Genomic DNA, 14,435 nt, shown 5'->3' on the forward strand with positions numbered 1-14,435 from the left:
AGGACACTTCGGGAAGGGGACGCCATTTGTAGGGATGCTCCTAACAAAAGTGAACAATGTGAATCCCTACACAAAGGGCCCTTCCAGAAGTCCGTTAGCGAAGGGAACATGCGATGGTCACGTCACAGAAGTGATTCCCATTTGTGATCTTCGGTAAGATCTTGCGATGCATTTTAAAGCAAAGTTGTGGGTGATTTTGACTTCACATACAAACGCAAGTAAATTAGGCTTATTAAATTTGTCTTTATTTTAATGCGGTTTATTTTAATTAATATTTTTTCTGAGTGATAGAAATATGATTTAAGATGGTAGTGAAAGCACGTTTAAGCAGGTTTAGCTTGAAAAAGTTTAATAGTAGTAAGACACAATTAGATAATATTTGAATAAAATAATTTATTTGCAACAGCTCATGGAGTGTCGAATGCTGCAACGTTGTCAAGATAACATTTAGTCAGTCATTCCCTTCATATCATTGATACTAAAATTAATATAGCAAAATATTTGCTCAATTCAAATCCAATTAATATTCGATTGTATAAAATGCTAGAGCATATATTACGTGACCAAAACTTCACTGGTTCCAGCGTGTCACACACACGTTTGAGCTTACTGTATTACATCTGTATGTGCGTTGATCAGTTGTAAATAAAAGTTCAAATTAAATCTGAATTTATGAATGATGCACTCACCTGTTGATCTCTTAATTCTCTGAAAAGATCAGGATGAGCAAGCAACAAATGCTTAAAAAGATTTGATGTGTCCCTTTGGCAACATGATTATAGCAATGCTTGCATAAAGGTGCAGTAAGGTCAGTTCGTTCACCTTTGTCATCTGTTTGGTATCCAAAGTAATGCCTTATTTCTCTTCTACTGTTCCCTTTGTTTATTTATTAATTTTGGGTGCGTTGAAAGAGTTTCATCTGTTTGATTCATCATGTTGTTCTGTTGTTACATTTACCGTTGCGCAGCAATTTGGGAAGCACTCTCGCAACTGCAGCGTATGAAATACCGAATTGAGCAAAATTATGATATCGTACCGTTTGAAATATAATATATACCGGTACTTTTCCAGTACCGGTATACCGCACATCCCTAAGACAGACAGACAGACATACACATATATATATATATATATATATATATATACATATATATATATATATATATATTAGTGCTGTCAAATTATTAATCACGATAAATCGCATCCAAAATAAAAGTTATTTACTTAATATATCTGTGTGTACTGTGTATATTTATGTACACATACAGTATATATTTTGATAATTTACATGTATATTTATATTCATATAAATTATATTATATATAAATATATTTAATATATGTATATTTATGTACACATACAGTATATATTTTGATAATTTACATGTATATATTTATATTCATATAAATTATATTATATATAAATATATTTAATATATAAATTTAACATTTTTCTTAAATATATACATGCATGGGTGTGTATTTATATATACATAAATATACACAGTACACACACGTAACGTTATACTACGTAAGCAAAAACTTTTATTTTGGATGCGATTAATTATTTGACAGCACACACACACACACACACACACATACATACATGTGTGTGTATATTATATTATGTATATATATAAAACTTGTGAAATATGGCTCCGTTACATGTCTAGATTATATTGCCATTAATAAGTCATTAGCCAAACCATATATATAGGGGGTCATATTTCACTTATGTTGCGTTTAGTTGGATAAAACAATCAGATGTTAACGTTACATGTGGTTAGTGAAGAACAAAGGTGAAAAAAGGTAAATACACTAAAGTAAAAAAAAGTCATACTAACCTCCACGCCCGTGTAATTCTCGAAGAAGAATAGCACCATACTCTGATACACTGAATACACCCAGTCATCCACAGTGTGATAGAGTCTGGACGGTAGCACAGTGGACAGCAGCCGCCAGGCGCTCCAGGACAGTAGATAAGGAGGAGCGGTGCCCAGCATCACCGCTGCTGGAAGCCAGTACCGCAACGAGTACGTGTGCACGACCAGAGACAGCAGCATTTTGACAGGAAAACCCAAATGACTCGAGCGAATCTGATTCCTACACAGCTGCAACTCAAATTAAGTCAGTGTCCCCAGTGACCCTGCATCGATCTTTTCGCCCAATTCAGTCGATTTCAATTATTAATCACACAATAACTGTGGGAATAATTTCGGTCAAGGAGGGAAAAAAGTTAATGCAAAATTTCACGCTGCTTGTCTTCCGGAAATTTCTTCGAGGTTTAAAGCATGGCATCCCCGTTAATGCAGCGCACTTCCTTAACTGTAACTCGTCTAATAAGGCAAAATGCACGAAACTTCAAGATGAAACAGACGTAAACTGTGCTGCTAAACCTAGCGCAAACTATACCCTGACTTTAAAAAATGACTAGAAGTAGACGTAATTCCCTTACTAAACCCTCCAGAGGACACTCCAGTGACAGAAAACCGAAGTTGATTTAAGCATGGAGACCAATTTTACAGCTTCCTCATTTATACCATTACAACATATAAACAAACGCGATGTCTTACAAATAGCCTACAACCGGCCACATTTCTCACTGAAAAGTCACACACGACTTGCAGCCTCCATGTTTCAGCATTGTCATCAGCCACATGCTTGTATTGCACACGCTGATTGGCTGAAGCACGAGTTCCGGTGTTACGAAATTTTAGGCGAAAGGTTTTGCCACCATACAGACATAAAAAAAAAAAAAACGGACCTCATAAAATCTCAGATTACTACTACTTTTATTATTACTAAGGATTTGATTAAAACATTGAATTATGTTACCTGCATGAACAAATTATTTAATATTTCAGGCATTATTGAGAAGTGGGACAAAATAGGGTGGAAAATGTAAAAAATAAAACCTTGTACTCAGACAAATGAAACTACATTTATGTATCTTATATGTACTGAGCTATGCTTTGATACAACCTCCCAACTTTTCTCTTTTTTTAACAAAACGTGCATTTTTTTCTCTTTTTTTTTTTTTTTTACCTTGGACTGTGTAATATAATTATATGAATATACTTTATAATATAATAATATACTTTAACAGCATTCAAGATGTTTTTAACATTTCAAAACACATTCTCATGTTAGCAGATTACACTTTCACATGTGACCAACAATTCCTCAACAAATATATAAAATATCATAATGAATATTAAAAAATATTCCTCTGACGGAGTTGACACATCCGACAGTGGTGAAAAATCTGAATTTGTACTTTTTAACGATCAAATACATTGAATTGTTGTTTTTTTTCTGTTGATGCTAGATGCTAATGGAACCTGCTTCAGGAGAATAAAATGATCTAAATATGACCAGAAAATATTAACATTAGGATTTAAAATATTATAAAACTATAAAACTGACCAGAGCCTGTCTGACAGAATCAGAATCAGCTTCATACGCCAAGTGTGCGCAAACACTTTTTTGTTGTGGTTTTTAAAAGCTCTGGTACATACATACATATCTGACATGAGAACAGAAACATTTAAGACTTAACAATAATAATAATAATAATAATGTGTAAGAATCTGGAACAGAGGATTTATGTACATATTTGTGCCTCATTTACTCTATATCAGCTGTTTAGAAAAAAAATATGCATATATATTTACAAAGTACTAGGAAGAGAGTCAATAATTAGAGATGGGGAATGTATTAGAGGCATGAGTTACAGAACACAGGTAATAATTCCTGTGTTAGTTGTTTAGGCTGGAGATGGCATGGGGGAAAAAAACAGTTTTTATGCTAGATGTTCTAGTTCACAGAGATCTGTTGCGTCTGCCTGAGGGGAGAAGCGCAAACAGGTCGTGTCCAGGGTGAGAAAGGTCTGTGATGATGTTACCTGCCCATTTCTTCACTCTGGAGAAGTACAAGTCCTGAAGCTGGGCAGGTGGACACCAATGATCCTTTCTGCTGACCTAACAGTCCGCTGCAGTCTTCTTATATCTGATTTGTTGGCTGACCCAAACCATACAGTTATAGAAGAGCACAGGACCGACTCAATAACAGCAGAGTAAAACTGTGTCATGTGCGCCTGTGGCAGGTTGAACTTTTTCAGTTGACGAAGAAAGTACAATCTCTGCTGAGCCTTTTTCACGATGGAGTCGATGTGAGTATCCCACTTCAGGTCCTGGAAGATGGTGGCGCCCAGGAACCTGAATGACTCCACTGCAGTCACAGTGCTGTTCATGATGGTGAGTGGGGGGAGAGCAGGGGGTTTCTCCTGTGATGTACTCTGCAGAGGAGGACTGTGGCAAGGAGGTTGTTTAGAGTGACAGCTGCCCCTGATATTAATTGATTTTATTACATTTTAATGAATGTCTGACTGTGTTGACAAAAATTGGGGACACAACTTTGAAACCTTATGAAACATGCATGTGTCACTGAAAAACAACCTTGCTTTGATATGAGATATTATCAAGTGTTGCTTTTGATAAACAAGCTCTTTTTTTAATCATAAAAAAACAAAAACATTTTTATCCATGTTATAGCATATGAATGATTGAACCCTTCTCTGTGGACACACTGTTTTAGATGTAGTGAGAAGACAATAAGTGTCATAGATTTCACATAATAATGATACAATTAAATTGAAGGGGATAATTGTGTTAAATACATTCTATTATTAATCCCCATAACATTTACAATTTAAAATATTTTTATTTTTTAGTTGGACTTCCAGGCAACTCTGTCAGCTGCCAGACCTTCAATGGACATTTGGGCGGTTGTTCTCCACGCTTAATAAACAAACTCCAGCTGGTTCAAAATGCAGCAGCTAGAGTTCTTACTAGAACCAGGAAGTATGACCACATTAGCCCGGTTCTATCAACATTGCTCTGGCTCCCTATTAAACATCATATGGATTTTAAAATCTTGTTAATTACTTATAAAGCCCTGAATGGTTTAGCTCCTCACTACTTGAGCGAGCTCTTATCGCATTATACTCCACGTCCATTACGTTCCCAAAACTCTGGCCATTTGATAATACCTAGAATATCAAAATCAACTGCGGGGGGCAGATCCTTTTTCTATTTAGCGCCCAAACTCTGGAACAATCTACCTAACACTGTTCAGGGAGCAGACACAATCTGTCAGTTTAAATCTAGATTAAAGACCCATTTCTTTAACCTGGTTTACATATAATACACTATCGCATTTCTATAATTCAAATCCGTTAAAGGATTGTTAGGCTGCATTAATTAGGTCAACCGGAACCAGGAACACTTCCCAAAACACCTGATGTAGTTGTTACATTGTTAGAAGAATGACATCTATGCTAATATTAGTCTGTTTCTTTCTTATTCCGATGTCACCGTAGCCACCCGATCCAGACTGTATCGAGCCCAGATGGTGGATCAGCACCCAGAGACGACCTCTACAGCCCTGAACGTCAGCGGAGACCAGGACACCTGCCCAGAGCCAGATCCCCAGTGAGAACCCCGCCACTTAAGACAGCCATCGGGAAAAGACCTCGGGAACCAGTTAAGCCCTTACAATCTGACTTTGCTGCAGTTGGAATTGAACTGGTGGTTCGTTTGGCTAGAGGAGAACTGGCCCCCCGACTGAGCTTGGTTTCTCCCAAGGTTTTTTCTCCATTCTGTCATTGATGGAGTTTTGGTTCCTTGCTGCTGTCGCCTCTGGCTTGCTTAGTTGGGGATACTTCATTTCCAGAGATATCGTCGACCTGATTGCAAAGACACTATTTAAACTGAACTGAGCTAGATGACATCACTGAATTCAATAATGAAATGCCTTTAACTGAAAATTGAGTGTTTAATTACATTATTGACACACTATTTTCCTATTTTGATATTGTGCAGTTGCTTTGACACAATTTGCATTGTTAAAAGCGCTATATAAATAAAGATGACTTGACTTGCTGGGATGCCAAAAGCCTTCAGAACAAATTTCAAATGATCTGCATAAAGTTTTTTGGATGGCCCACAGTATGCTGTACTTGCAGGAGCTCACCATACAACAGCTGCAGAGGCATCCAGTCAGAGGACATTCAAATTAATGTCCCTTTAATTAAAGACTATTGTTACGCTCTGAAAGTGTAAATCCATTGAGCACAGTACAATCAAGCTTAAACGACCCACTTTACATGAACTTACCCTATAAAGCAAAATATCTATCGATTATAACTTGCTGCCAGGATATACATTTGCATTTATGCATTTGGTAAATGCTTTTATCCAAAACGACATACACTGCATTCAGTTCTTAATTTTCTTTGGGAATCTAATACATGACCTTGGTGTTACTAGCATCGTGCTCTATTGTTTGAGCTGCAGGAAAGCTGTTATATCCACCTTATTTTTCTTGCGCAATTAAACCTCTACAAAGAATCATGGAAGAGAAGTGTTCAAAGGGCCTTTTGAATTGGCCAGTTTTGAACACTGGTTTGGCACGACCCTTCAATAGGTGCCCTTCGAGAGTGGATTTATCCCATTTGGAAGACAGCACTCATTTTGCGTGACAGTGCACATGCCACTTCTGAAGATTGTTGTTGCGTTACTGTGTCCGAAATCGCTCACTTGTTCACCCATTCTCTAATCCCTATATAGCTACTGCAAGGCAGTGAAGTCACTATATCAGCAATAAGTTAATTAAATGAAGAATTCAGACACTGGTGTGACTGATGTTATATTACTAATAATTAACATCGATTTTAACAATGTTAATTTTGTTTTCCATGAGCAGGCATCCTAACGGTCTATTTTCTGGTGTTGTTTATACAGTAGTCAGTAGTAAGGTCCCTTTACTGTCCTAAGTTATTTTAACTGTGACCTTAATTGCCTACATGCAAGTCTTAAAGGTCCCATGACATGCTGTTTTTTGAATGCTTTTATATAGGCCTAAGTGGTCCCTAGTATGTATCTGAAGTCTCGTTCCCGAAATTCAGCCTTGGTGCAGAATTTCAGCACTACGAGCCAGTCCCAAAATGAGCTTTCCTTAGGACGAGCCATTTCTGTGTCTGTAGCTTTAAATGCTAGTGATGAGGAGAGAGGAGAGGCGAGGCAGCTTGCGGCCACGGTACCATGCGCTAATATTGACAGTGGATGTATGGCAATGGCTCGTAGACACGCAGTCGTTCAAGCTTTTCAGTTTGACCCAGAATCTGATCCGGATGGAGAAGCACCAGATGAAGAAGTTGCAACTCAGTAGCTACAGCAGGACGTCTCCGAATGGTTAGTTTAAAATATTGAGTCTGGATACGGTCAGTGTTTCCCACACATAGACTTTACCTGGGCGGACCGCATATCCACCGCCTGCTGCCATCAGCTCACGCGTCTCACACACACGAGCATGACTTTAGCACAATATTTAGTAACTTTCAGACCCTTTAGTCTGAAAGTTACCTGTTGTCCCATAACGGGTACATACTAACCTAGCGACTTAAAAAAAACAAACAAAAAAAACAACCTTATTCAGTTGGAAGATGTCTCCAGTACTGCCCCGCGAGCGCGAGGTCTCTCTCCCGGCGCAGTGTCGCCTCTCTCGGCGTCTGTTCTGAGCAGCAAGCGGCAGAGAAGCAACTCTTTCAGTTTGCCTTGAAGCAGCAGACTCATCAATAAATAATTTACAAAACAGCGTTTCCAAGCACTTGTCGCTTACTGACTGTTTGGACCAGAGGTGGGTAGTAACGAGTTACATTTACTTGAGTACATTTTTTGGGTAACTAATACTTTTAGAGTATATTTTAAAATGGGTACTTTTACTCTTACTCAAGTATATTTTTAGAGAAAAAACGGTACTTTTACTTCGTTACTGTGGGCGACTCTCCTCTCGTTACTGTATCTTAATGCAATACAAGTTAAAAATGCTTCGGTTTGTTCTAAACGCGCCGTCTACTTTTCTCTGGGCAATGAATGATGCCCATTCGCGAATGATTCATTCTTTTGAGTCGATTCTGTTTAAAGGCTTTATCAAACCAGTTGGCAAACCAGTGAATCGGTTCGCGAATCAGTTTGAATGATTCGTTCAGTTCCCTGCCGCACGCGCTGAGTCTCTGAAGCGGTTCTCTCTCAGATAACAGAGAGTTTAAGAACATCAAGAGCGATGAAGACGTGGCTTTGGATCTACAGTCAGTTGAAAGCAAATCTGCAAAGGCTTGTTTGCTAGAGCTATATGAAGATCTTTATTAGATGAACACCGTGTGTGCTGTCTACTGTTCCACAGGTATAGGCCACGATACCACTATGACATTACCAGTTTGTTGTACATGTACCTTACATTAAATACAATGTATAATTTATACATTAAATAAGCTGTCACAGAGTATGAAATGAACACCCGCGGAACCCGCGTTAGCTCTGCGCAGCGGCCTGTTCTAGACACAATTAATATTCATATTTTTACAATATTTACGCTTGCAAAAATATAGGCTACATTTGTTTATATTTTGCAGAACAGAAGATCCGTCAATATGCATTTGTTTCATTATGTTCAGAGCAGTCATGTGAGGAGTTTTCAGAGGTTTCAGTGTCAGAGGTTATAGGATAATACATAATTAATTTACTTTATACTACGGGGCCGTTGAATGCTTGAATCTGATTGGCTGACGAACGTTCTGAGGTGTGCAATTATTTTCAGGGAAACGCACGGCGAACGTAGTTCCAGGCAGCTTTCTTGACCGCATTACAGTTCCATATCACTTCGCATCGTTGTCAGCGCTGCCCTGACGATTTTATCAGTTAGCCTAGTGTAGCAACTTAAAGGCTACACATGACATTTCTCACTAGCGAGGTAATAACAGCGCTGCATCTTAAAGCAGACTTACAGTTTAGAGACGGTGCTTCAGAGCACTGTTGAGGGACACACAGAGGTAGCCTAATTCATACAAGCTCTCTCTCTCTCTCTCTCTGTGTCTCTGTCTCTCTCGCTCTCTTTCTAATAACTTCATTATTAACTGCATTAGTCTGCTATCAACGGCTCAAGCCTCCATTGCCAGCTTTAAAATGACGTTTTGGAACTAGCAAAAGAGTCGTTGGATGAGATGCGGAAGAAATAATCCTACTCACAATAGCGATTTAAGTAGAAAAACCGGACGAATCCCTTGAAATATATAATCTGATCGATGTCTTGAGGTGTGGCAACCGTAGTATAAGCGGAATAATTGACTCCGGACCGTTGAATTATTAGAAAAATAATGCACACCCGAGGTGTAACGGCCACTCCGCGTCGGGTGTGCATTATTTTTCTAATAATTCAACGGCCCGTCGTCAATTATTCCTTACTCAAAATATAATTTAATTCAGTGACGCAAATCAGAATTTTCATCAGCTGTTACTGCAGTTTTCGGAGTCATATGATCCTTCAGAAATCATTAATATATCGATTTATTACCAGTGTTGGAAACAGTTTTGCTGCTCAATATTTTTTGGAATCTGTGACATTTTGTTCAGTATTCTTTGATGAATAGAAAGCTAAAAAGAGCAGCACTGATAATAAATCAACATGATTTCTGAAGGATTATGTGACTCTGAAGACTGGGGTAAAGGCTGATGAAAATTCTGATTTGCATCACTGAAATAAATTACATTAAAATATATATATATTTGAACGGCAGTGTGTGTGTGTGTGTGTGTATACACATACACATAGCATAAATGTAATCTATATATCTAAATAAAAATAGACTATATTCAGTACCTATATGATCCAAAGTAACTAGTAACTAACTACTTGAGTAGTTTTTTTATCCGATACTTTTTTACTCTTACTCAAGTAACTATTCAGACTATTACTTTTACTTGAGTAAATATTTCTAGAAGTACTTTTACTTGAGTACTCTACCCACCTCTGGTTTGGACTTTTAAATATGAACATAATTTGTCTGTTAATATGCGCAGTTTATTACTCAGATGCAAAACAGTGCTTCGCTCGTTTGCAAGCCATGATGTCTCTCTCTAAAAAAAAATTGCGCTTGTCTCGCACGGTCGTAGCTCATTTTCTCATGGGCGGGCAAAGCAGAGAAAGGGGAGGTAACCTTTCCCCATATATATATATATATATATATATATATATATTACACGACATAAAGGGAAGATTCCAGATCGGGCCATCTGAGCTTTCATTTTCTCAAAGGGAAGCAGGATACCCAGGGCTCGGTTTACACCTATCGCCATTTCTAGCCACTGGGGGACCATAGTCAGGCTAGGGGAACTCATATTAATGTTAAAAAACCTCATAAAGTGACATTTTCATGCCATGGGACCTTTAAGGACTGTTCCTCAGGTGCATGTGTAATAATTGTTTATGGTTGACTGAGCATGCATAAAAATATACAAACAATTTTACAAGTGATTTTTGGGTGCACTCAATGGCTTCCAATTTGTTTTAGCAGCTCAATTCTTTCAGGCTCATACAGTTTTCACTATTATCAGATAGTTTTCAAATACATTATGAACTATATAGTATTAAGATATATGTGTACTTCAGTGGTGGGAGTGAAAGTTTGGAATTCTCTGCAAAATGAACTAAAGCAATGTAAAAATATATTTCAGTTTAAAAAAGGATTTAAAGAGAAAACAATGGATTTATATGAACACTTATAGAAATTGATGATTATGATGATGATGGTTGTGATTATGGTTTGCTTTTGTTTTGGATGAATACTTATATAAATTGATGATGATGGTTGTTATTATGGTTTGCTTTTGCTTTGGAATCTGTGTCGGGTTGATGTTTTTGGTTTCTAGTTTGTTCATTTGTTATTGTTATGTATTGATGGGGACTTGAAACGTTGAGTTTTTGGATATGACTTTGTTGTTGTTGTTTTTTTTTTTTTGAGGGGGCAGGAAATATAAGATATTCTTCATCCTGCCTCCTTTTCATCATGGTTTTATAAATTATATGTATGAGGATGATGAAGTAAGTTTTGTGGGAAAAAAATATCCATGAATGAAATAAACAAACATAAACATATATCTGCACAGTTTTGGTTTATTTAACTGGTTTGCACTCCATCTATTCTGCCATGTGCCTTATGTCACTTTATCTATCTTTTTTTATTTTTCTACAATGTTCTCAGATTGATAAGCTCTTTTTGCACTACAAATATATCTGCACAGTTTTGTTTTTATTTAACTGGTTTGCACTATCTGCCATGCGCCTTATGCCACTTTATTTATTTCTTTATTTTTTTTTTCTACAATGTCCTTACTTGTATAGCTATAGAGTTGTATGTACATATGTTTAAACCGTATTATCTGTATTTGAACGTGTTTAATGTTAACTGTTTACACCAAGGGTCTGAGGGTAACGCAATTTCAATTCTCTGTATGTATGTGCTGTACATGTGGAAGAATTGACAATAAAGCAGACTTGACTTGACTTGAAGATAACAGCATTTCTCTTTGTTTAATAATGCCAGTGTTCTTTCTTACAGTTGGACTAATTTATCAATGGTTTAAAAATTGGTTCAAACAAATAATTAAAGGGACAAGTTCAAAACAATTCATTCAGAAACTGGCCATCATTTAAAGAAATACTGCAGATTATAATGTTTTCAATAAGGTTGTACTGTGATATTGTATGTTGCTATAAAATATCAACCACTTGTCAGAAATTAATTCAATCAAATAAAAGAGCTAGCTGAAAAAAAATCATCTGCTTGAGAGTTTGACAAAAATTGTAAGGAAAATGTGACAAGTATAAAAGTCTAAAAAAATTATTTTCAAAATGCCTTCTTACTGTATCTCTTTGTTAAACTTAACGGCTAAAATGGATGATCTAGCCTAAATACGAACATTTACTCTTTACTATCTACCACCTTTACATTTACTTTTTAGTCACAGTTTTATTAAATGAAGAAAAAACAAAAACAAAACAAAACACAGATTAACATAAAAGACAACTGACAAAATAACATGACAATGACATCACTACATCAAGTCGCCAAAATACAGTAGAGATTAATAATAGTATCTACACAGATAAAAAAAAAAAGTCAAAGCCAATTTGTATAACTACAGGAGTATCACATTCCAGGGTTCTTCATTCCAAGACATAGTTTTCATATGGGAGCAGTGTGAGGTGTGTGACACAGTCTGAAAAGAATAAAAACATCATTGTTATATAAAATAGGGATGGCTCAACACTTTTCATGTTCAATTATGTAATCTTGAGTATCAGACCAGTACTGTTTTCCTCATTCATTAGTTGAGAATATATCTATACACCACTATCTACACACCACTTCATTTTAAATAAAGAGAAACAAACACACACACACACACACACACACACACACACATTTTACTGATACATCTGGTAAAAACCTAAAATTTTAAAATCTGCAATTACAAATGTCAATTTTTGTTTCAAGAGTGCCAATATTCTGAACAATACATCTTTGATAGCACTAAATAAATATATGCACTAAAAAGTGTAAATACTAAATATTTATTGTCTTTTATTACACAAAACTATCAGTTTTCCATATAGGGAGGCAGAAAGGCACATCTGTGTTGCCAAGTTTGCTTGTTATAAGCAACTTTGGGGTTGTTTACAGATCAAATTAATTTACAAATTTGGGTAGATGCGGTTTCATTTTTGTTTTTTTTCTCTTTAGGATTATTTCCAGAATACGGTTGCATATTTTGGGTTTATTAGTGGTTGGCTCCCATAGAACTAAATGTATGACTGATTTATTGAAATGTGGTGATACAATCTGCCATTGAACATAAACAAACAAACAAACAAAAAACAACAACTCATCATAGATGAGAAGAGTGTGAACTTTACTCCTCTAAACATAAATAGAGAAGTAGTGAAGAGGGTCATTAATTTAATATACCATCAGTTCCTCAAATAAAATGATTTAATGAATTCAGAAGACTTGGAATATAATGCACTAAATGTTCTGTGGTGCTTTAATATGTTTTTTTGTTTATTTTATTATTATTGTTATTTCTTTATTTATTATTTGATCTCAAGTCACAACCATGAAAAACCCCTAGTACCTGATTTGGATTGGTCCAGTCTGACTAATACCTGACCCAACAAAAAAGGTCTGTATTGGATCGGTAGTTAACACTGCATGATTTTCAAAGTCATCGGATCACCGTTGTTTTCACACTGCATGACTATATGGACTATCTGCACATCCTAAATAAGTGCCAAATATAAGGATGAGCTGAATGTCATCAGATTCTACATTCTCTTCATGAAGCCATCTACAGCTCGCCATTGAATATGCCTTTTCATAGGATGATGCTCCTCTGCAGCGTTCCGGTAAGTATGATATTTTTCTTTTATAAAAAAATGCCATTCCTGTATGGGACAGATCGAGCTCAAGGACAGATATGACATCTGTGTCTTCCTGGGCTGTACCCATTCAGAGGCGGTATTGCCCTCATTGGGGTCTGACTGCCCTCATTGCTCGATTAATAAAACATTAGTACCCCCGCCTCTGCATTGCCATTATCCTTGGTGATAAGTGGCCAAACAAGTGCTTTCCCCCTCCACTGCCGCCAAGATATGTAGAAGGACGTGACAAACACAGAAGCCAGCCTCTGACCCTCCACTGTAAGCTGTGGACTCATCTCATTCAGCACCTTGGAAGACGATGATATGCCTACAGCAGCATCTGAGAGGGAGGACTGGTCCCACAGTCCCATGGACGAGTCAGTAGCACCCCACAGTGATGTGAGCATGAAAGATCTCCACATTTAAGGAGCAAATGAGCACGTTTACAATAAACAATGTTATTTTCCACTGCTCTGAATGCACTGACTGGAGTGTTTTTGAAGCTGCAGCCATCTTCACACACGCACCAAAACCTCCTTTTACCTTCACCCCCCCTCCTGCTATTCAACCTGCAATTGTGGTCTGTGTGAAGGATGTCTGCTCGGTTTTCAAGAAACAAATATTGCTATCAAAGTGCGCACATCCAACAGGCCAAAAGCTCAATGTGGGTGCTAAACCACAAAAACAGTTTCAAACAAGAAAAGCAAAGTTGCCACACCACACCTCCAAAAGTAGAAAATATTAATGTTTCCTATCAAAAGCTACTTTCAATGCTGCGTTTCAATAACGCTGATGAGAACATTCTTTGTTCGACCGGTTTTGAAGCACGTGTGCCAAACAAGCCAAGAATTGTCTTAAATAACCTTGGTGAGTGGCGTAATTGATTACGTGCACCTGCAGGTTATAAATAGACGTGAGACGTACACATCTTCAGGCTTCTTTGTTTTCAGAGACCGCATAGTGTGTCTCACACTGAAAGCAGTATCATTGCAAAGTGAAAGTGAAAGTTAAAAGCTTGTCGAGTTAATCTGCAGAGATGCCTGTCTCCTTGTTTACGGCTCATTTCTGAAGATGACTCGCATGAGTTTTGTTTTGAGTGTTTGGGGTAAGAGACGCGCA

The 14,435-nt window shown here is 37.1% G+C and overlaps 2 protein-coding genes across 6 annotated transcripts in view; both read right to left on the bottom strand.

The window, feature by feature from the left end:
* Positions 1–2,684, bottom strand: part of LOC306882863 (1-acyl-sn-glycerol-3-phosphate acyltransferase epsilon-like) — a 69,911-nt gene extending 67,227 nt beyond the window's left edge. For 2 of the 3 annotated variants that reach the window (XR_013785302.1, XM_079437838.1), the window contains exon 1: positions 1,844–2,660. Coding sequence is in view for 2 of the 3 variants with exons in the window: in XM_079437838.1 (XP_079293964.1) it covers positions 1,844–2,062 (219 nt within the window). In the remaining variant the exon portion in view is untranslated. Of the gene's footprint in view, positions 1–1,843 lie in introns of all 3 variants that reach the window. The other variant, XM_079437839.1, reaches the window with a different exon arrangement.
* An 8,530-nt stretch (positions 2,685–11,214) lies between these two features.
* The window catches only part of LOC306882378 (microcephalin-like), a 64,966-nt gene continuing 61,745 nt past the window's right edge, over positions 11,215–14,435 (bottom strand). For all 3 annotated transcript variants that reach the window (XM_079436960.1, XM_079436961.1, XM_079436962.1), the window contains one exon: positions 11,215–12,115. In XM_079436960.1, the coding sequence (XP_079293086.1) occupies positions 12,063–12,115 (53 nt within the window). In that variant the 3' untranslated portion in view covers positions 11,215–12,062. The remainder of the gene's footprint in view (positions 12,116–14,435) is intronic.

This window comes from Barbus barbus (assembly GCF_936440315.1).
Source record: "Barbus barbus genome assembly, chromosome: 16".
NCBI lineage: Eukaryota > Metazoa > Chordata > Actinopteri > Cypriniformes > Cyprinidae > Barbus > Barbus barbus.